This window comes from Pyxicephalus adspersus, chromosome 6, assembly GCF_032062135.1.
Source record: "Pyxicephalus adspersus chromosome 6, UCB_Pads_2.0, whole genome shotgun sequence".
Classification (NCBI taxonomy): domain Eukaryota; kingdom Metazoa; phylum Chordata; class Amphibia; order Anura; family Pyxicephalidae; genus Pyxicephalus; species Pyxicephalus adspersus.
This window is the reverse complement of record NC_092863.1, coordinates 33,958,485-33,979,815: the sequence shown is the minus strand read 5'-3', so window position 1 is coordinate 33,979,815 and position 21,331 is coordinate 33,958,485. Positions and strand designations below refer to the sequence as shown.

The 21,331-nt window shown below is 36.2% G+C and overlaps 1 protein-coding gene across 6 annotated transcripts in view; it reads left to right on the top strand.

Moving 5' to 3' along the window:
- ADCY4 (adenylate cyclase 4) overlaps positions 1-21,331 on the top strand; it is a 66,228-nt gene that overhangs the window by 21,152 nt on the left and 23,745 nt on the right. For all 6 annotated transcript variants that reach the window (XM_072415157.1, XM_072415155.1, XM_072415153.1 and 3 more), the window contains 10 exons: positions 9,504-9,701; positions 10,323-10,487; positions 12,111-12,260; positions 16,439-16,584; positions 17,277-17,388; positions 17,663-17,790; positions 19,075-19,233; positions 19,406-19,538; positions 20,440-20,616; positions 20,703-20,746. In XM_072415157.1, coding sequence (XP_072271258.1) covers positions 9,504-9,701; positions 10,323-10,487; positions 12,111-12,260; positions 16,439-16,584; positions 17,277-17,388; positions 17,663-17,790; positions 19,075-19,233; positions 19,406-19,538; positions 20,440-20,616; positions 20,703-20,746 — 1,412 coding nt within the window. The remainder of the gene's footprint in view (positions 1-9,503; positions 9,702-10,322; positions 10,488-12,110; positions 12,261-16,438; positions 16,585-17,276; positions 17,389-17,662; positions 17,791-19,074; positions 19,234-19,405; positions 19,539-20,439; positions 20,617-20,702; positions 20,747-21,331) is intronic.

Below are 21,331 nucleotides of genomic sequence, written 5' to 3'. Positions count from 1 at the left end.
GTAAAACAAAAAGTACAGCACAATTGTTTTTTTGTTTTTCCTTGATGACGCATGTCCGATCTTGGGCGCAGAAGGAGCAGCCCACAGCCTCCTGGGAAATGTGACCCAAGAATTCCATGAGGCTGTGGGTTTCCCCTTCAGTGTTTACCATTGTGTCAATAAAGACGGAAGGGGAGGCAACATTCCCAAAAAAGTAAATGAAAAAAAACACACAGAGGAGAGTCACCTTTTAATGTAATGTTTAAGATGTGCATCTCCTACACTAACTTGTTACAGGCTGCATTCCTGGGAGGTCAAAAGCCGAGTTGGGTGAGCTGTTTTGGCAGTTCTATGTTTCAGGGTTTAAAAACAAAAATACTAATCTTTCAGCAGGTAAAATAGTTGCCAGAAAAGAGTTATGTAATTATGGGAACCTTAAATAACTTACATTGAGGAAAAGACTTTATCTGCTCAATTTGGACACCTGACAAACAACACCTATATAAGCCCCATTGGGATTCATTGCCCAACCCCTATCGCCTTCCAACTTCTTATCTGTATGGGAAGACCTGGTAGTTTATTTCAAAAGTCTTCAACAGGATTGAAGTATATCTAAACCGGAAAAAATACTCTTTACTTCCACCTAGTAATGTTACAAATATTAATGCAAATAACCTCTTGACTTGGAAGGGCTGTGCTTACTCACTCAACTGTATTTCTAGAAAAGCCATGGTTGAGACCCAGTGTTACCCTCACCAATATATGGAGGTGTGGGAGGATTAGTAGTTTACAGAACGAAGATAGCACTGGGTGTATAGATTTCAAGTCCAAGAATACTACATTTCTGGCAAGATCAATTCGTTTTTTATTGTAAAATGAAAGCAAATGCAGCCACCTCATATAAGGACAGCTAATTACATGCCACTTGAGTGCTTCTAACCTGAGTTGTCAAACTTTGTTGACACGGTAACACAAACATACTGAAACAGAAAAGATCCCTCCCAAACTGATGTCCCAAGGTTCAAAGCTCCACATTATTTAGGGTATAACTAAAGGATGTGGCATTAACAGCACTCCTCACTGGGAACTTCTTAACCTTATATATTGAAGGCATATTCACACACATTTAGACAAAAAGTGTTTTGATAAGGACATGATCTCATATGGAGCAAGATTCTTAAAGGCAAGAATCTTTTGGAAAGATCAACAGGTTACCCAGTGTTGATTAGAAGGCCACTAAACGGCAGTGGTCAGATCTCTGTATCCAGGCATCCTGAGCAGGGGTCCAGTTTAGTTCCTTTGTGGGGAAAACATATATTTGTACCCCTGTACATAAGTAAAATTTATTTGAAGCTCCTTCCCCACCTCAAAATACAAAATGTTTACTGATGTTTCTTCTTTGACAGGGGAAGGTAATTCTTTCACTCCTTAGTCACTAACATGTCTTGTCAGTCATTGTGGCAAGAATGGGAGTTTTTTTTTTTTGTACTGGTCACACAAGTTCTTCATGTCCTTCGTTCGAAGGAGGTGGTAATAGGAACACAGAGCAACTTCCACTTAGTAACATTTGCAAATTTTGCATCTGCTATAATGATGGGACTATTGGTGGGGCTGTTTGTGGTTGAAATGATGATTTGTATGTCTTTTATTATCTGTAAATGAGGAGTAAAGTAGCATCACATTAGCAGCCCATTTTAGTGCTTATGGTTGTACCATCAAAGTTCAGACATTTTTACTGTCCTACTGAAATATAGGTACTGGGTAAGAGATTCATATTGTAGCCCTCTATTCTGCGTAACTCAACCCAAAAAAATCACGGTCTATAGGTCCAGTTTCCACTTCTCAGGCTAAGAACATTTCAGGGAGTTCAGAAGATGCCTTGCTTTTCTTACCAGAAGTTCTGTGTCCAGGTCACATGCTTTAAATTGGTTATGTTCAGTAAACTGCTAATCCCATCAACATTTCCCTAATAAATATGAACAAGGGCAGCCATGTTTGAATTTCATCTTATGTATAGATGAACCCCTTTGAGGGACAGCTGGTGACATAAATATGGACTTTGTACAGCGCTTCATAATATGTCGGCACTATATAAATACTGTGTAATAATAAAATAGTAATACTGTATGTGAGGAATATTACAGTTCAGAATGGGAAAGCCTGGCTCTATAGGAATATTATAAATAGAATACTGAGAAACAATGGCTTTTCACAAAGTGCTGAGCTCTATTTTACAATCATAATCTTGATGCCGTTTATTCACTCTGCATTTAATAAATGTCTCCATCTATGTTCAAAGTATATTTTTATGGGGCTGGTAGTCATGATAATGTGTGTTGTTTTGTTGTGTTGTTACACTTAGTTAATACAAATGATTCGTTAGTATAAGTATTATAAAACCGGTGCTACTATCCAACTAAAATGATGGTGCAGGCTTTCAGGTCACTGAACCTCAACTGTCTGGCAGTTTTACAAATGTCATCCAAATTAGCAGAGTATGGTTTGTTGAGCAAATAACATGGCATAGAAAATGTTCTATGACTTGGATGATGTAAAAACAAAATGTTCATTTTGATTTCCCCATATGGAGACTGCGGAGTCTGTAACCTGATTGGGACTGTGTCAAGCATTACCATAAACAATAATTCACTTTCTCTTACTATTTTACAGTTTTACTATATATATATATATATATATATATATATATAATATTTATATTCTATAGACAATGTCTATAGGGTTTATTATAGGCAGCCACTATGCAGTCCTAATTATGTGGATGCAGAAATGTGACCTTGTAATTCTATTTGCCTTGCCATGCTCCCAATTTTGTTTTTATTTAGAGAAAGTGGTGGAGGTCTTTAAAAGAAGACTTATACGAAGAAAAATATTGAGGCAGCCCTTTTTTTCTAAAAGACAAGTTGCTTGGTTTGTTTAGTTTCCAAATACTTTCCAAGTCACGGGCTTGGGACAAGCATACAGACTAGAAAAGCTGAATTCTAGGCTCTTGATCTACAGGCTTGTCCCAGGTCAGTGACCCATAGTTCTGAATCTATTGAATTAGTTTGATTGGGGGACTAGAATTTTTAAAATGCTACCCCCAGCAGTGGAGACCTTCTCATCCGCACTATACGTACCTGTCGCTTCATCCGAAGGGGTAAGGAGGTTTTTAAACTCAATCTGGCTTCATGTGAGACATTGAAACTTGATTCAATTGTCCTTCTGTAACAATCCTATCCATATTGTGCTTTTTTAACATTGTTGATCTGCAGCCAGTCTTCTTGTTATATCAGACAGTAAATCCCCGGCCTAAATCTGGGTCTAGCTGTAGTAGTTGCACTGTAATAACATAGCAGCAATTCTTTCATATCTGGCACTATGTGTGTTTACTGGTGCTACAACCCTCCAGTAACATGTATAGGGTGACCACATGACACCTCCTTGTGCCTTGCCTACTAAATGTTTCGTCAAGGTCACCTTTTCATATGACTGTCACGTTGGCAGATTCTCTATCCACCTATTCTATTTTTAAAAGGGAGTAGTGGCCGTTCATCTGACAATTTACATGGAGATAATACTGCATGAGTGTCCTGTACGATTTTGTATAAACATAGCACTTAATTGAGCTTTATGAAGTGTTAACAAGAAATGTACAATGTTTACATATCCAGATTTGTGAACCTTGTAAAAGATGGGTCTGTTTCTGCACCGTTTCTGCCTTTCATGCGTTTTTATTTTTGACTGAAGTCTTCCAGACTTTCATTTCCAGGAATGTGGTGGATCTTAATGGATAAGAGATAAAAATGGATCTTGTATTCCTCTGCCAATTTCTTTCACAGACAAAGAGAGATGACTGATGGAAACTGCTTATTTAGTTTCTAATTAGGTGCTTGCGTAGATGATGCTCCATCTGCAATCTGCGTGTAGTTGTTCATTTGTGAGAAAGTTTCTAAGTCTGTATTTGAAGAGATTGATTATATGTATTCTTGGAAAAAGATGTTTTTGCACTTTTTTTTTGCTCAATACAAGGTTTCCCAGTACATTTGCTAGCCTGCCTACATAAAAGGAAAAACCTGTCGCAACTATTTACGTTAATGAGATTGGTTTCAATTGCATATATTTTTAAAGATGGATGCCACACTGCCTCATCAAGGCCCTTTGTCAAGTGTGGTACCGAACTTTAAACTACCAAAAGTTCCTTTAAAGGAGAATATATAACAATGAATATATTGCTATATCCAGCATGTTCCTCTGGCCTGTCTAGAGGCTCTCCATTCCTCCTTTACGTTTTTCCTGTGCCATTTTTTTTGGATTCTATCTTGAGAGAGAGATTTTGTTTTTTTTCTCCCCTTAGTATTATTTTAATTGATGGAATGATCGTCATTCACATTGATCTTTATCTAAAACTATTTGATGTACTATCCACTTGCTCGATCTAAAGAATTATCTAAACAATTGCTAAGAGATGAGACAAATTGATTACAAATGAAGTGGTTCTGTGGCTAATATACAAATGTCAGAGCAAGCATGTAAAAAAGGAAATATTTTACGTCTGCAATAAGTTAAAATATCTTTTCACTAAAAATCTATGCTTTCCCTTTAAACAGAAATAGCCATCTTCTTCTAGCCCCTCCAAGTCCATAAGTATCCTCTTCCGATCCTTTCAGTCCACCGATATCTACCTTTTGTAGCTCTTTGTTTTAGGTGGATTTAAAAGCGGTTTTGGATTTTAGGCCTCCTGCAGGTGGTGTTTGGTTTTACACTGTGACCATTACAATGGAATACTGCCGTGTGAACTTATTATTTATATAGAAGTAGTTTCATTATCCAGCCAGAAAGTTGGGAGTCTGTGCTGTCACTGCATGGAGGTTCAGGGTCTACCTACACTTTCAGGCAAGTGTACCTGGTTCATAGGACTGGCTGCATAGAATTGTTATACACTTTAAGGGCATCTTTTTGCCTTGTAACACACCTAACCTAACATATATTAATAGACTTCACAGCAAAGGTTCTCTGATATTCAATATCTCATGTGTATCTGAGTGGGTCTATGCTGTTTTTAGCTCTTTTACATGTGACTTTGTGTACATTTTTGGATCGAAGCAAAGTAATCCTAGAAATGGAAACTTGCTGCTAAAAATCTGAGGTTTATGTTTCATTTAAATAATTAACAATGACTTCAGCATTTTATTTTTATTTTGTCTCATTCTAAAGTCATTTTCCAAAGAGTTTTACTGTCAAACAGTAGACATTTTCCAGTTTGCCTGAAGGTTTTTGAAACCAACATAATTACTGTTCAGTCACTATGCGATTAGCACAAGCAGTGTTCAGATAGGATTTTAGAATTAGTGTTTTTTTCCAAGGCTTAGTGAAAGCTTGATAAAAAATGTATAAGCATCAAAAGAACTAGTTGATATGAACTCCTTTCTTTTTGCTGGCCATTGTAAAGTTTTCTTCAAATTAGGATGGTAATGTCATTTTTAATGAAAAAAATATATTTAAAAAACTGGGTGGTAATATAAGCTTTTTAATGAATATATTAAATATTAATTTATATTAAATGTTATCGCAATCTAGCATATATATACAAATTCTTGGATTTTTTTTTTAACAGAGGAGCTAGGAACAAAATGAATGGATTTTTCACATTTACTTATTAAGAAAATGTTAAGATTCACAAAACCGTTATACATTGCCTTTTAACAACTGAAGCAACTTCATTTTTTGGACAAACCCTTAACATGGTTGGGATAAATTGGCTATAGCTCATAATCATTAGGATTAGAAGATGTTTGGTTGATCAAGCCGTATAGTTGCTAGTTCCTCCAAACATTCACCTAGGCCCTCATCCAATATCCTCCTATTTATAGTCCCTTCTACAGTTACCTGTGAACACTAATAGAAATGGGAAATAAAATAGCGCTATAATTTTTTGTAACAACAAACTTAAAATCTCATATGATATATGATTAGATTACCAACATACCTATGTTCACTCAGCTTTTGTTTTGTTTTAAAGTGCAACTCCAGGCATAAATCATAATAATAATCTCTGGATCTTTGCTCCATGTCCCAGTGTAGGATTACAACCAATGTGCAACATTAATTGAGCTGAGATTTTACAGTCCTAATGGTATATTGTGTAAAATAAATCACCTATGTTCATTTAAAGTGCACATGATCTGAATATAAATTTACGTTTATTTAGAACAAAAGACAAAGTTTTGTAAACTTGGCACAAGCTTGAAATATCCCTAAAACTGCCATTAAATCAGTTGTTAAAAAATGGAAAGAAAATGCTATCGTTAAACTTTGTAAATATAAGCACTGGAGAGAGCAGCAATCAAGAGATTAATCGGATGGTGAGGTAGAAGAACCTGTCCAAGAGACAACTGCAGCCAAAATGTCCACAATGTTGGGCTTTATTAAAGAGCAATTTTAATTCAGCCGTTGCTGAAAATATAGTAGACATATAGTAGCAATGTCAATAGAAGTCTGCAGTTTTCAATCAGCGCATGTGTACACCCAGTGTCTTTCTAGCCTGTGTCTCCTTTATGTATCTTAATTTTCCCTGTACTAATGTCATTCAACAACCCATGTTCCCTTGCTGTGCTCGCCTATGCCCGATGTCCTCTGCAACCTGTTCCCCTTCCTGTGCTCACAACAGTACAGGGTTTCCTTCCTGCCACTTGCTGGAATTTCCTAGCTGTCAAAAATGGTGAGTTGTGTAAAAAAAGTGGGAGTTGTGTAAATAAAACAGTGACAAAAGCTGCTTTTGTCAAAAAACAGAAATCTGAACATTGTTACTTTTGTATCTGATGTTTATTTATCTGCAAAACTAAACTTATCCCTTTGTTCTGCGGATAAGCAAAACAGTGACGTACTATCAAATAAAACAAGAGAACTCTTAGTTTACTCTAATTAGCCCTGGTTAACTGCTACTTCTTCCCTTACATAAAAACAACCAAAAAACGTTTTTTTTTAATGTATATTGTTATATTAATTTAAAATATTTTTTGTTTGTTTTTGCTTTATTATGTATTTTTTTTTGTTTTGCAATAAAACAGTTTTTGCAAGACAATATTACTAAAATAAAGTCTTGTTTGAATAAAGAGGTGAGATCAAAAAGCCCCATAGCGGACATGTAATAATATTAATTCATATCAGATAATAAATATACATATTTATTTTTCTATCCTATATCTATCTACATTTTCCTCTGTTTTGTTTAAAATATGCTATCAAAACAGTCACATAACTACAAAAGCTGTTTCAATTTTGTTGTTCTTAACCTTTTATTTGTAAAGTAACAATATTTTATGCAGTAATCTAATGTATATACTGAGAGATTCCAAACTCTGTAAATATGGCTGCTCAAAGTAGAGTTTAGTACAATACTGGAATAAATCTAAGAGCTTTTTATATTTAAAGTTTTTGTAAAAACCTGTAAACTCAATATTTTTTAGATTGTGTTTTACTGTTTTTGTTGAAGCAAAAAGAAATTTGAGAATTGCAAATTACTTATTAATTTGACCAATTTAGGGTTGCAGTTTACTGTAAACTGTGGTTGGTTGTTCTTGTTTATAGTTTGTGCCTTTATATTATATTAAGCATTGTTAAACGAAAAAGTGGTTACACTTTTATGTTTTATTATCAGAGAACACTAAGGCTACGTACACACGTCAGATGGTTCTCCTCCAATTCTCGCCTCAGGGCTAGTATCGGACGAAAATCTGACGTGTGTACAGCGGCCGTCTTACGTCATTCATGGATCCGTCCTGGCAAATCCACGAACGACAGCAATGTAAATGAAGGGGTGAGAGTGCAACGAGGTGCGTGTGCTCGTTCTCCCCCCTCCCATCTCCATAGTGCAGAATAGTGCTGTATGCACAGCGCTCATTCATGCATCTTTCAGACGCTCAAACATTCCCTGGTGGGAATCTTTTACTGCCATTGGACCTGGAAGATTCCTACGAGGGAATATTTAAAAGAATATCTGATTCCGTGTTTTATAAATAGATCCCTAAATAGATGCAATGTAAATTCAAAATGTAAGTCAAAATGGTTTTCTTTTGCATAATTGGGTTTTCAATTGCCTTCTCTATCAGTCCCGTCCTCTATCTGTGTCTTGCAGTCTAATTTCTCTTTCACGCCTGTTATGTAAGTGCGCTAGAAAGTGAGAGGTCATATCTCCTAAGTGAGGGAAAAGCTTCCTCAAACCTTTATTAACTTACTAATGAACAGTTGTGCTCATTAGGACTCTTTTACTGTTCCGTTGACTACTTAGATGAACTTTTTCTTTTCTAATTTCTTACTAACACCCTTCTACGGTTACCTACGTCAATATTCATCTTAGACTGACAAACACGTTTGTATTTCAGTGGATCTTGAGTATCTTACAATTCAGGATCACTTTTAGAGTACATGCAGCAATGTGCACTGTGATAGTAATATTGTACAGAACTTGCAAAACTAAAATTTCAGCACTTGTGTGCACAGTGTACCAAAAAGCAGCCCACATGTGGGAGGTTTCATCATTTTGAATCATTGCTTTCCTCATTACCCTGCATTTAGCCTTGCATGTTGCAAACAGTCGGTAACAAGTCAATCATAAGAAAGTTCTTGGCTTAATACATATTGTACAGAAGAATATTGAGAAATATAGATTAGCCGTATATTTTTAGTTGGCTCAGTGGGTAGCACTCTTGTCTTTGCATGCTAGGTCCTAGGTTTCACCCTGCAAGGAGTTTTTATGTTTCTCTCCATGTCTGCTTAGGTTTCCTCTGGGTACTCCAGTTTCCTGACACATCTCAAAAACATGCAGTTAGGCTAATTGACTTCCCCTTAAAAATTGGCCTCAGACTATGGTAATGAAATAGAACCATGACAGGGACATTAGATTGTTAGCCCCTTTGAGGGACATTTGTGATACAACGTCGAGATTTAAAAAGTGCTGCAAAACATACTGCCGCTATATAAATACAAAGAAATAAATAATTTTAGGGGACAGCTTATCATTTTTTTTCCCAGGATACATAGAATGTTCTCAAAAGATGTGTGTGTTTTTGTTATAGAACTTTGTTTTATATGGGTAAAGTTAAGTGAACACTTTGACAAAACTTTGACTTTTGACATTTTAAGAAAGAAAGAAAGAAATACACGTAACCTCAATTAGAAGGTATATAGTATAGTATATCTTTTCTAAAGATATATCACAAATCATGTGTAGAGTCAACTTGATAGCATAACAAGGAAAAACCTGGAAAAAAGCACATACTCTAGTTAATATTTTTTTTTGTTTAGCTGATAAATCTTAGTTCTGATAAACAGATGTGCGATGGTGGTAAATTAAATCACTTTACATTACATTGGTTTATGTACCTTTTTATGTTGACTGCCTATGTTCTTGTTTTTAATGTTGCATGAACAAAACTTTCATTTGAACTGTTGACTGTACACAGTAAAGTTGTATTGTGTTGCATTGGGTGTGGTGAACACCATTGTACTGTGTTTTGTGCTTTCAGACTTTCTCGGACAATGTCGGCTTCCTAGTGAGCATATTCTGTGCCTTGGGAGTGTTCACTATACTCTTCATACTGGTGTGCATAGAAACCGTACTGCAGAAGGGTGTTAAATTATTAGCAATCATCATCTGGGGATGTTTGGTGGCCATGGGCTATGCATTTATTTTCACAAGCAGTGTTGTTACTCCATGGGATCAGGTAAGGAAGAACTCGGGACAGGGTTCCTAATAAGTCATCAAATTGACACCTCATCCTTTTATTTACTGACACAAATGAATACAGTATTGTCTCTTAAAATAACTGTGCTTTTTATGATTTCATTGCTTCAATCAGAAAACTAAAAAAATAACAGGGTAAACATCTTAAATGTATCCAATATGGCCAAAACCGCTACAAAAAGTAGCTGGTGTATAAAATAGATACAAACTAAAATACAATCCAGGTATAGACTTTGTTATTAGTGTTTTTTTTTTAACTCTAAACTTTGGTGTAGTTGCTCCCAGGGAAGGGTAAGGATAGTATTTTTCAGGGGTAAGTTTACTGATGGGAGTTAGGTTGAAGTATTGTGCCAATATTCCAACACTAAGAAAAAAATACCAAATCAAAATTCCTCCTAGTTGTGTATATACAATAATTGGTTTGTTGGTTTTCTTCAGGAAATCAATGCGTTTAATAAATTTAGGGCTATTAAATCTAAATAATGCCTTGACTAAATCCATTTAGACATAGAATCTGTATAGCTTTGGTGTCCGTATTTAAAAGGATGGGATGTCAGAGTATTCTGTTTTCCCCTTTGCTTACCGTTTTGTGATCTTTCAGGTTTATTGGACGTTGTTTGTGACGATCAGCCTATACACCATGCTTCCATTATGTATGAGAGGGGCAATTGTTGCTGGGCTTGCCTGCTCAGTGTCACATATCATCGTGCTCAGTGTCTATGTGTCATCATCAAGTCAGCAGCCTGCAGGAGATTTTGCCTTACAGGTAGGAAACCTTTTAAATGAACCACATGCCACTTCCAAGCACCGCTCTATCTTTTATTATTTTATGGCTCATTTAATTAAAAAACACCTTCCTGTAGCCAGGACATTTGTTTTCCACTTTACAGGTATATTTTCCAAGCTGACTAACAGCAGGGGTTTCACAAAGGTGTTCACATACAGATTATTAACCATTAAACTGTGAACACAGCTTAATAGGCCTTAGAATAGCAATGAGAAGATTGGTATGGGGAAGCCTTCTGTACTCATTGTGCGCTTTCTAAACACACCATGAGCCCAAGGCAGCAATTCGGAAGGAATGAGAAGAATTGTAAAATGTGTTCCTTATAGCTTTTGAGAATGTTTTATGAAAATAAAAGATAAAACATGTCCTAAAATTATATTTATTCATATATTTCATCTTTTTTTGTCTGGTTCATCTGATTCATATTAGTTGTTCAAAATAAACTGTTCTCCTCCTGTCAGCTGGAAAATTGCTAGGTGTAGCATTAATAATACCCGCTGTCATAACTTTAAAACAGATAGTTGCATTATGTAACATTAATTGCACTTCAGAGCTGACTTTGTACCATTGTCTGGGCCCCGCTAGCTTTGTTCCATAATTATAACAAGAACTTGTGACCATCATTATTCAGCTGGTTTTGCTTTTCAAGGCTCTAGGATATAATAACCGGAAATATAGCTAATGGCAAAACTTTTTTTTTATGTTTGGATGAAGTGGCCGGGTGTTGAGAACCCCTAATATTATTTTTACAGTCTCCCCCTGTTAAGGAGATTCGGTTTCTCCAATTGTCCTTATCACCAGAGTCCATTCCAATATTTTGAGTAAAGTAAAAGAGAGGATTTTTTGTTTCTCCTGTTGACGAGATGTATTTAATTTGCTAACAGTATTGACTTTTTTCTGGGACATACTCCACCCATATATCCATGTTGCTTTACAGAACTGTTAATGAATTGATTTTAGTGATTGCCATTTTTGTTTTTTTAAGAGGGGATTCTCTTCCTCTTTGAGAGGAGATATTCTCTTCCTTATTAGTATATGGGATAGAAAAATGAAAAGAAATCTCCCTAATGACACATAGGACAGGAAAAGAAACTATTAGCATTGATAACCCCTCTCTGTTCTACCAAAGTTTTGCCTCCAGATACACAGGGTCCAAAAACTACAGCTTGTTGGTTGAATCTGGTGCTGCCCAGACCCCGGTTGAGGTGACAGACTGTGATTGTAAAAAGCACAATAATGGATAGTATTTTTACATTAAATTCCCTATCAAAAAGCCCCTAAGAAACCCAGTGACAGTCCCTAAAAACTGCTAGCTGTTCATAGAGCCAAACTCTTGGTCTACAGAAACATGGTCGCCGAGGTAAGGAATGCTTTAGCTCTCCAACACATAAGGGCATATTTGTCAAGCAGTAAAAGTGTCATTGACCAAAATACACAAGGTATTGGTTGCTGTAATTTTAAAACACATTCACAAGAAAATGTCTGCCATGAATATTTTGTGAATGTTACATTCACAGATTTACATTGTATAGAGAAGTTCTTCTGCATTTCTTACATTGAACAATAATAATGAAATGTGAAATCATTTGTTACCTTTTGCAGATGGTGGCTGACGCAGTCATCCTGCTGTGTGGAAATGTGGTGGGAGGTTATCACAAGCGTGTCACGGAAAGTGCGTTAAAGGACACGTACCACGAAGCCATCAACTTCATTCATTCCCGACGCAAGCTGGACTCTCAGGAGAGGCAGCAGGTCTGGTGGATTTTTACAGAAACACCTTTGTGTTGTGGAGCTTCCATTGCTACTAACCAGTGGTCCTGAATTCTAAGAGAATGTGTGCAAGCTGAATCAGATTGGCACTTTATGGGAAGCCGAACCCTTGCCAATCACTCATTAACTGCCCATCTATTGCTTCTTATATTATATAATATAGCATAGAGAAGATGTAGATGTAGACGTAGATGGATGATTAACAAGCAGCTGGCATGCATTCAGCCTCATGTTGCGCTCAATTACTGTGGGTGCACCATGTCTTTGACTTGATCCTATTTTTAAGTTTTTACTCGCAATTTTTAGAACACGGAAAGCACCTTCAATGTGGAAGTAATATCCAGCTAAAACAGTAGGAGCTCATCATGTTCTACATACTATGAAGCTCATTGGCAGAGCTTCAAAGTGTAGTCTAATTTGAAGGCATGTCTTTTTTATTTATGTATTTATTATACTTAAAGCGGAAAAGCCCTTTACAGGCTGTTGACTCATGAGTAATTCATCTAGCATACCTATCTCTGTATTTCTGTGCTTTTGTGGATGTTCACATAAAGCATATTTCATTTATTCTGCAGTGTTTAATAGCTGTTGTTGGTTACTTCTGGACTTTCCTACTTTGGTTGTAGCAAAAAATAGGAAAAAGTTATGTAAAGTGCCTTTTGCTTGTGTTTGTATAGTTCTATTTAAGTGGATCAAATGAGGTCCTTTAAGACCGTAACACATATAAAATCACCTTGAATTCCATGTTACAACAATGTGTTGGCATATGCATGCCAATGTAAACAGACCTGTATACCTATGAGTATATTGTTTAGATATGCCTAGCATTACAATGATGAATTCTGTTATCATTGCCATTTGTAGACTGCTGCACCTATGTTAAACCTTTTGTGTAGGAGTCTTCACAGTGAGCAAAGTGTCGCCAGGATTTGTTTTTTTTTTTTTTTTTTGCTTTGCTGTGTACATGGGTATTAAGTGTTAACACAATGTAAAAACACTGAAAGAATAGAAAGAATACATAGTCCTAATTCAAAGGCTCTGATGAAGTTCCCAGGCGTGCATTGGAATGCAGCACAGACCACTCAATTTAATTTATTAAATAATTTGGACGTATGCTAGAAACAATTTGATGGACTGCTATTCATACGTTCATATTAAATCACATGAATATACTATAGCTTTTCACAGAATCTGTTGTGCATGCCTCTGTGGATTCGCTTCAAAACAAATGAAGTCATGGAAATGGGTGTCACTGGTTAATTATTTATTACTTTTATACGGTTTGAAAATATCAGACTTTTTATTGCTCTATTGTTTTTGTACTGTGAGTACTTCATAAAGATATGCCTAAAATGCGTAATGTGATTACCAGTGCATAACAGCAATTTTGAAGCTTGTCTCTCCTGATTTTTTTTAATTTTTCTAATTTTAAAATGTTATCATACTAAACTAAATGCATATTTGGTTTTTAAATTCTGTTAATATTACTGTGGAGAGGAGATAATCCCTTGGTCATAGTGTGCCGGAAAGCCTGTATGGTAGCAAACTGACCGGACTTCTGTCTACCTGCCCACCATTCTGGACATTCCTTGTTGGGTAACATTTTAGTCAACACCGGTTGATTATTATATGGATATTGGTTATAATGGTCACTTAATAGGAAAGGCTCATACACACCATATTTTGTGTCATGATACTTATAAGACACCTAAACCTCAACATATGGTAACATGACAATGCAAGATTAATTTCAGCCTAATGCACATGTTTCGTACTTTGCAGCGCACCCGGAATTATGTTGGGTTATGCATATGCCCTCTGTGTTGCATTGGTGTGCACTGAAAATTTTTGTACACTACAGGTTTTTACATTGAGCTGCATTGTCAACCCAGTTACTTTGTGCTGAATAACGCAATACTCCACACACACACAAACATGTTGATGGGTACTGTATTATGGCATAAATGGGCTCCTATTTTTTCTAGAACCCAGAGTGTGCCATTCTATAAAAATATCTGTGCCCGTACATACTGCTATATATGTTGGCTGATGGCACAGTTTACACTTGCACATTAGTGTAAACCTAGTCTCCATTGGATTGGCTGCACAGTTTTCATAATTCTAAACTTTGACTTCAACTTGAAAATTACTTAACAATGATTTAAAACAGTCACATAAGACTTCAATGCTGTTTGAGACTCTGAAGATTTGTGGCACTTTTCTGGCATTTATGGCAGCTTAATTTTAAGACCATCCCAAGAAAACACTGAGGTCAAACACAGCCAGTCATCAAAAATAAAAGCCTGCAATGGCAACCCCATATTCTCATAAAAGGTATTTTAAGCAGATCAATACATTAGCACGGAAATCTCATGGTATGACATGTTCTTTTAATTTTTAATAAATATAAATATTTTTTAATACATTTTTAATAAATATGTAGTGCATGTTGACAGAAAGTAGTTAACAAAGGCTGGAAGAGTTTAACAGAACAAAGATTCAGATCAGTATGGAAAATAGATGTAATTATGTGCTGTGGGTAAAGCAAGTACACCCTTGGCCCTATAAGCTGGTATTGCCCCCTTTAGTAGAAATTACTTGTATTTAATGACAGGATTTAATAATTTCCTCCAGTCTTTGACCTAGATTGGTGAACTTTTTAACCACTTTTTATTTTAGACTATTGTTATGTTAATGATCTATTTCCTTTTCAAATTTGTTTTGGGCAGACTGTTTCAAATTCTTCTTAACACAAACTTGGATGTAATGTAGATATTATAGTTGTCTCAAAGGTTGCAACCTGCCCAGACCCTAAAGTACCAAAGCAACCCTAAATCATGGCATTCTGTCACCATGCTTCAGAGTTGGTGTGGGGTTCTTCTCCTGAAACTTTGTCTTCAGGTTCCGCAAATATGTTGTTAATGAGGACAAACAAATAGATACAGAGGGCCTGGTCCTTACCTCTATGTTTCATGACAAACTTGCTGTAATCCTTTTCCAAATCCATTTTTGGACAGCCATGGTTTTTCTTATTTTAAATGCATGCACTTTGAGTCCATTTCACGTTTGCTGGATTACCCAGGTTCACCCATGGAGGTCTATCTTCTACGGTCTCCATGAACTTTAATAAATTAGGTCCAGTGTGTCTATCCCAGTGTTTCTCAACCTCTTTAACATGGCCCTTAAAATGACTTTCAAGTCTTCATGAAACCCTATACTATAATTACAATATCCACAGCTCACATTACATCGGTGTGGTGGCCTAGGAGGAAAAATGCCTCCAACATTTGCTGGCCACCCTTACAAATCATTGGTGCCAGTTAAACTAACCTGGAAGTCACACATTGCTCATTGCTCAAAGAACCCCTAGCAACCTCTGGAGGAACCCTGGTTGAAAAACACTGCTCTGTACCAAAGTTTTTTTAGTCTTGGATAGAATTTGGAAGGATTAGAACCCCAAATTTACTACTCTTTTTAGCACTGCTAGAGAAATTTCCCCTTACTTTCTTTTCTGGCCTTTTAACAGAATTGAAGTGAGGAAAAATCTGTCACAGGAAAAAGAACAATAATGTAAAATCTATTCCCCTATTTGACTTAGAAGTAAAAATGTTTTTTTTCTGTATTGATGTTCTTCCTGTCCTGGTGCAATATTTTTCCCAGGCAGGAATCGAACAAATCTTGTTAATGGAGTGTCTAAATGCAGATGTCTAGTTTTTTCTGATTTGATCAAAAGCTAGGGAAAATAAAGTTTTTTTGGGTAAAGAACGATAGATTAGCCAGCTTTAAACCCTAATTTCACTGAGCAGGCCAGTCCTAGACAATTTAACAGGCATTTGAAATCTACTTCACTTGTAGATATTTCTCTAAATATTTTTGAATAACAATTTTGATTTTCTTTTTTTATTCCTTGTTCGACTCATTGGGCTCTATTTATAAAGTTTTTTTTTTAAAAGGTTTTAAAGTGCTTCTTTAATTGTCATGATTGATAAGTCATTGCAGGTCAATAGCAAGCACCAGATCCTTTTTTATTTTTTATACTATACTCAACAATTTCCACATCTCCACTTACTTTTTCACATGACTGTAAGTTTCTATGCCTGGCATTGACTTTTTTTCTTTTGACACCTTCTTTATATATTTTTTTTCTTTTGAAAACACAGGAACAGTTGTTACTTTCCATCTTACCCCAGTATATAGCAACAGAGATGAAAGAAGAGATCATAGAGAGGCTAAAAGAAAAGAGGCCGCAGCAGGAGAGCACCAACAACTTTCATAATCTGTATATCAAACGGCACAAAGATGTAAGGTGAGAAGAACCAGTACACAGCCCAAGATCTTTATCTTTAGATGAGTAAAATCTAATAAATAAGTCGCTTTTATCTACAAAAAAAATTCTGTTAATATAGAAAATTTCATATCTGTACACTCGGAATATTTGGAGGTGTACTTATCTTTTCTGCAAAGTGCTATCTACTATTTCATAAGATCAGTCATGTTGAGCCACAGGTCTGTGTTTGATGTCTCAGTAGGACTAATGTACAGCATAATTACTGACCTTACACCTAAATAAGTTTAGATGTAAGCATTAAGTAATTGGGTCCTGTATGTGGGACAAATATTTCTCTGTTCATTCACTCAGATATCAGAAGAATGGGATGTAACGTTCATTGTGGTAATTTCAGTTACCTCTTGTTATTCTATATGTAATGCAGAAGTTTGATGCAGGATTTAGATACCTTGGACTGCACACAGACCACTGCAGTTCTTAAGTATACCCTCTTCGTGTTCTCTCCAGACCCTTTTACCTGGCGCACCACCCGGCACTTTTCAATAACTACCCTGCTGTTTTTGGGTGGTTACTGAAGAGTTGGGTCACAATTCAGGGGCTGCCACCCAGCTTAGAAAAATTTCTGGGTTCAACACTGCCCCTCTTCCTATCAGACTTGTTTATCCTGTACCTTCTGCGTATGTAACACAACATTTTGTTTAATGTTGCAGTATCCTGTATGCAGACATTGTTGGCTTCACACTTCTCTCAAGTGAGTGCTCTCCAAAGGAGTTGGTCCTCATGTTAAATGAGCTTTTTGGGAAGTTTGACCAGATTGCAAAGGTAAGGAACAAGAAGTTGTTGAAAATGTTGTAGTTTGATGTCTGTAAAGGTTCTCATTTATCCAGGTCATTGTATATCTAGTAGTAGTCACAATAAAGTGGAATAGTGAATATGTTTCACAGCTGTCCAAGCTCTCTCAAATAACTGATAATGCAGCTTGGAAGGCTGTGAAACACCTTCAACAAGTCTAGATGAATGTGACTTGTGTTGACTACTACTAGATGTTGTCATGTTACTTAGAAATAGGTCATGAGGTCTATTTTCTTCCCTTTAGGAAAACAACTGCATGCGCATCAAGATCCTGGGTGATTGCTATTATTGTGTGTCAGGGCTGCCAGAATACTTGCCTGACCATGCCAAGAACTGTGTGCAGATGGGTCTAGACATGTGCCAGGCTATTCGGTGAGAGAAGTTATAATACCCTTTCTGACGTGTTTTTCTAGGTTTTCTGTGTTTAATCAAACATTTGATTTAACAATTGAGCCATTTACAGTATCTGCACAGCCTGCTATCTTGGTTTCTCAAGAAATATTAGAACATATTCATTTTACTCAACACTATTAATACAGAAAGATTCTGGGAGTTTTTTGGTTTTTTTTGTTTTTATTTTAATGTAATTGAAAAGCTAGAAATTGAGCAGGTTGAGCTTTTTTTGTTTGGTGAACATGTATTTTATCTATTCAGAGCAAACTAACATTCACTTAGCCCCTTCTTTTCTCACAAATAATCGTACACTTCCTGCACTTCGCCTCCCTTTTAACTGTAAAGCTGCATATAAACACTAGAAAGATACAGGTTGAGAGGTTAAAAAGTTCTAGGCTCAATGAAAAAGGAAATGCCCTGGAGCCATGAAAGGTTTATTCTATTTTACATGTTGACCCAAAAGTTCAACACACCTAGCACATCATCATTTGTCAAGCGGTCATCTTCAAAACATTAAAACCATCTCCTTCTAAAAAAAATAGTTGTTTTTCAAAATATCTTCCTTGGCCTAAACAAATTGTGGCCAAGTCCTGCTGATTTTTGGGTATTAAAGGTTTTCTGCTTTTCTAAAATGCTAAGGGGTAATAATATAAAACAAAATCAACTTTAAAGATATCAAGTCAACGCAGTGTATCATGAATATTCAGACATTGGCATCCACTTGGCAGACCGCTTCTGTATACCCTACAGCTTTTTGTAAAAAATTCAGTGTATTTCTTAGTTATCTCTAGACTATCAGAAATTGTTTTAGTCAAAATTCACTATCTGCCAGGTGACGAATTTGTTAGAATTTCATCAACTTCATAATGGTTCAAAATTCAAAACTTAAACATCTCACACTTCAGTTTACATTGTTCTGTCAATTGTTGTGACAAATTTTTTAAAGTAATACAATGATTCTCAAACTTGCACTTTGGAAAATGAGTTGGGCTGACAATTTTTAGCACCTCCTCCTTAAAATCATTATGAACAGACTCTTCCTGAGAAATGAGCATCTGGCCATAGCAAACTTTATGATTCTTTATACAGCTGAAGGTGAAAAATGCAGTGTGGTCAGCCATACAAAGCCTGGTTTCTTACCCCATTACTCCAAATACCTTAAAATATGCAAATATAGATTTTTTTTTTTTCCCAAAAGATGTTTGTGCAGTTGTTGATATTTGGACCCAGTGCACTAAAATCATTATCTGTGTATGTCCCCAGGAAACTGCGTAAGGCTACAGGTGTGGATATTAACATGCGTGTTGGAGTTCATTCAGGAAATGTATTGTGTGGAGTAATCGGACTCCAGAAATGGCAATATGATGTCTGGTCACATGATGTAACTTTGGCCAACCATATGGAAGCAGGAGGAGTTCCGGGGTAAGAATGGGAAATCAATGCAGGACCCTTATCACACAGCAATATTTAATGTTAAAGTCATCATGCTTTATGATATTAAAAATGTGTTACAAAGTCGTTTTAGCTCTGTGTAACTGTTTATACTTATCTTGACATTTAGTAATGGCATGTTATCTAACCCTCTCTTTTGTAGGAGAGTTCATATCACAGAAGCCACTATGTCCCATCTAGGTGGTCAATATGAGGTTGAAGATGTAACTCATGGGCAGAGAGACCCCTACCTTAAAGAAAATAATATAAAAACATATCTTGTTATTGACCCTAGGGTAAGTCTCCCATTTATATATAAACTTTACCCATGTTTCACTATATTGGTTAGGAATGTTTGGACACTTGCATATTTTTTTACTCTGCAAATAATGTGTATATTAGTCAGAGTGTTTGAGTGGCTATACCTGAGCATATATGAAGAATGGGAAATGGCAATCTGCTAGTGTTAGCCAAGTTGTAATCAGTACTCCAATGATTTTTCTCCTGAGCTGAGGCAAAATATGGAAGTAGCATGCATGGATTTTTAGTTAAAATAAAAATCATTCTAGAGCAGAGATGCAGCAGAGAACCCACCAAGACTCAGTTATTGCAGGTTATGTTGAAGTTAATTCCTTTGAGACTAATAAGGGTAATCCACTTGCTTGGTTTGGTAGAATTGCAGCTAAACTGCTAAATAGTTTGTTTTTTGCTTGTTCTCTGTTTTGTAATTTCAAGCAAATAGTTTTATGATAAATGTACTTTCACACGGATCAACCAGGCAGTGACACATTTATTTCCTGGCTCAGCAATGCAGTTTCTTGGTTCTGCAGTACTGTTTTCTATGTCACATGTCTTAAGCTCAAGTTTCCCAATCATTCAATATTATATTATTAAGTTGAACCAGGAATCAGTAATACTAAACTAGAAGGAGCATACTGATCTTCTATGTGAGGCTTGCATTTAACGGCCAGCCAAGATTACAAATCTTTAACATAAAAACTGTATAATTCTATAATTTAAACTGAATAGTATTTAAATGAAGGCTGTTAAGATATTTATATGCTCTTCTAGCAGTGTATTATCAATTTTTACATCTGTTACAAAATTATGATTTATCTTCTACAAGCAAAATATCAATTCTGGCCACGTAAAGACTCACAATAGCAAGGTGCGTAATGCAGCTGTCCTTTCTTTCAGGCTAGTGATGACAATGAGGAAGATGATATATTTCCAAGTAAGTCTGTCGAGGTCACCAAGACAAGGGCATCTGTCCGCATGACACGCTATCTGGAATCTTGGGGGGCTGCTAAGCCATTTGCTCATCTTAACCACAGAGACAGCCTGATACCTGAGGCCTTGAGTTCCTCTCGCATGGTGAGTTTGGAAATGCTACACACAAACATTCATCATTATTTTATTAATTTTGTTCAAACTCTAAACATTTCTTGTATACCCCACAGGATCTCCCAATGTCTCCAATACCAACAAACAGGAGTACTGACAAGTAGGAATTGAAACCTGCTTCTCTCTTGCTGCCCTTTACTTCCTATACTTGTGATGTCAAATACCTCTCTTTATTGGATCTACTACTGCTGCTGTCTTGTTTTCTCCTGCTTGGCCCATCTGTCCTGTGGCCTTCTGTCTGATGTCAGCACGGCTTCTTGTGGGTAGAGATTTTGGATCCTGCTTTTCTGTAGTTGTATCTCTATCTTGTCTGTGTCTTTCGTTTTGTGTTTTGTGCATGCCATGGCTCCCCTACTCCACAAACAAACCCACAAACTGGGTCTGATTTATTAAAGCTCTCCAAAACTGGAGAAGATACACTATCATGGGAGAGCCTGTGTGATCACGCAAGTCTTGGAAGGCTTTCAATAATGAGGCTCACTAATCCTTCATTTTGAACACGAAATACAATAAAATTGTTATTAAATGGGGTATTCCTGCAGTTAAAATAAATGTAAAGCTAAAATTTTTAGCTGTGAATTTTTAGAGTGAAGAAGTTTTAGTGTTTGAATTTTTAATTTTAAATTCTGTCCCCATGAAAGAAATTCCCAATCTGAATTGGCCCCATGACCATCCTATGTGATCT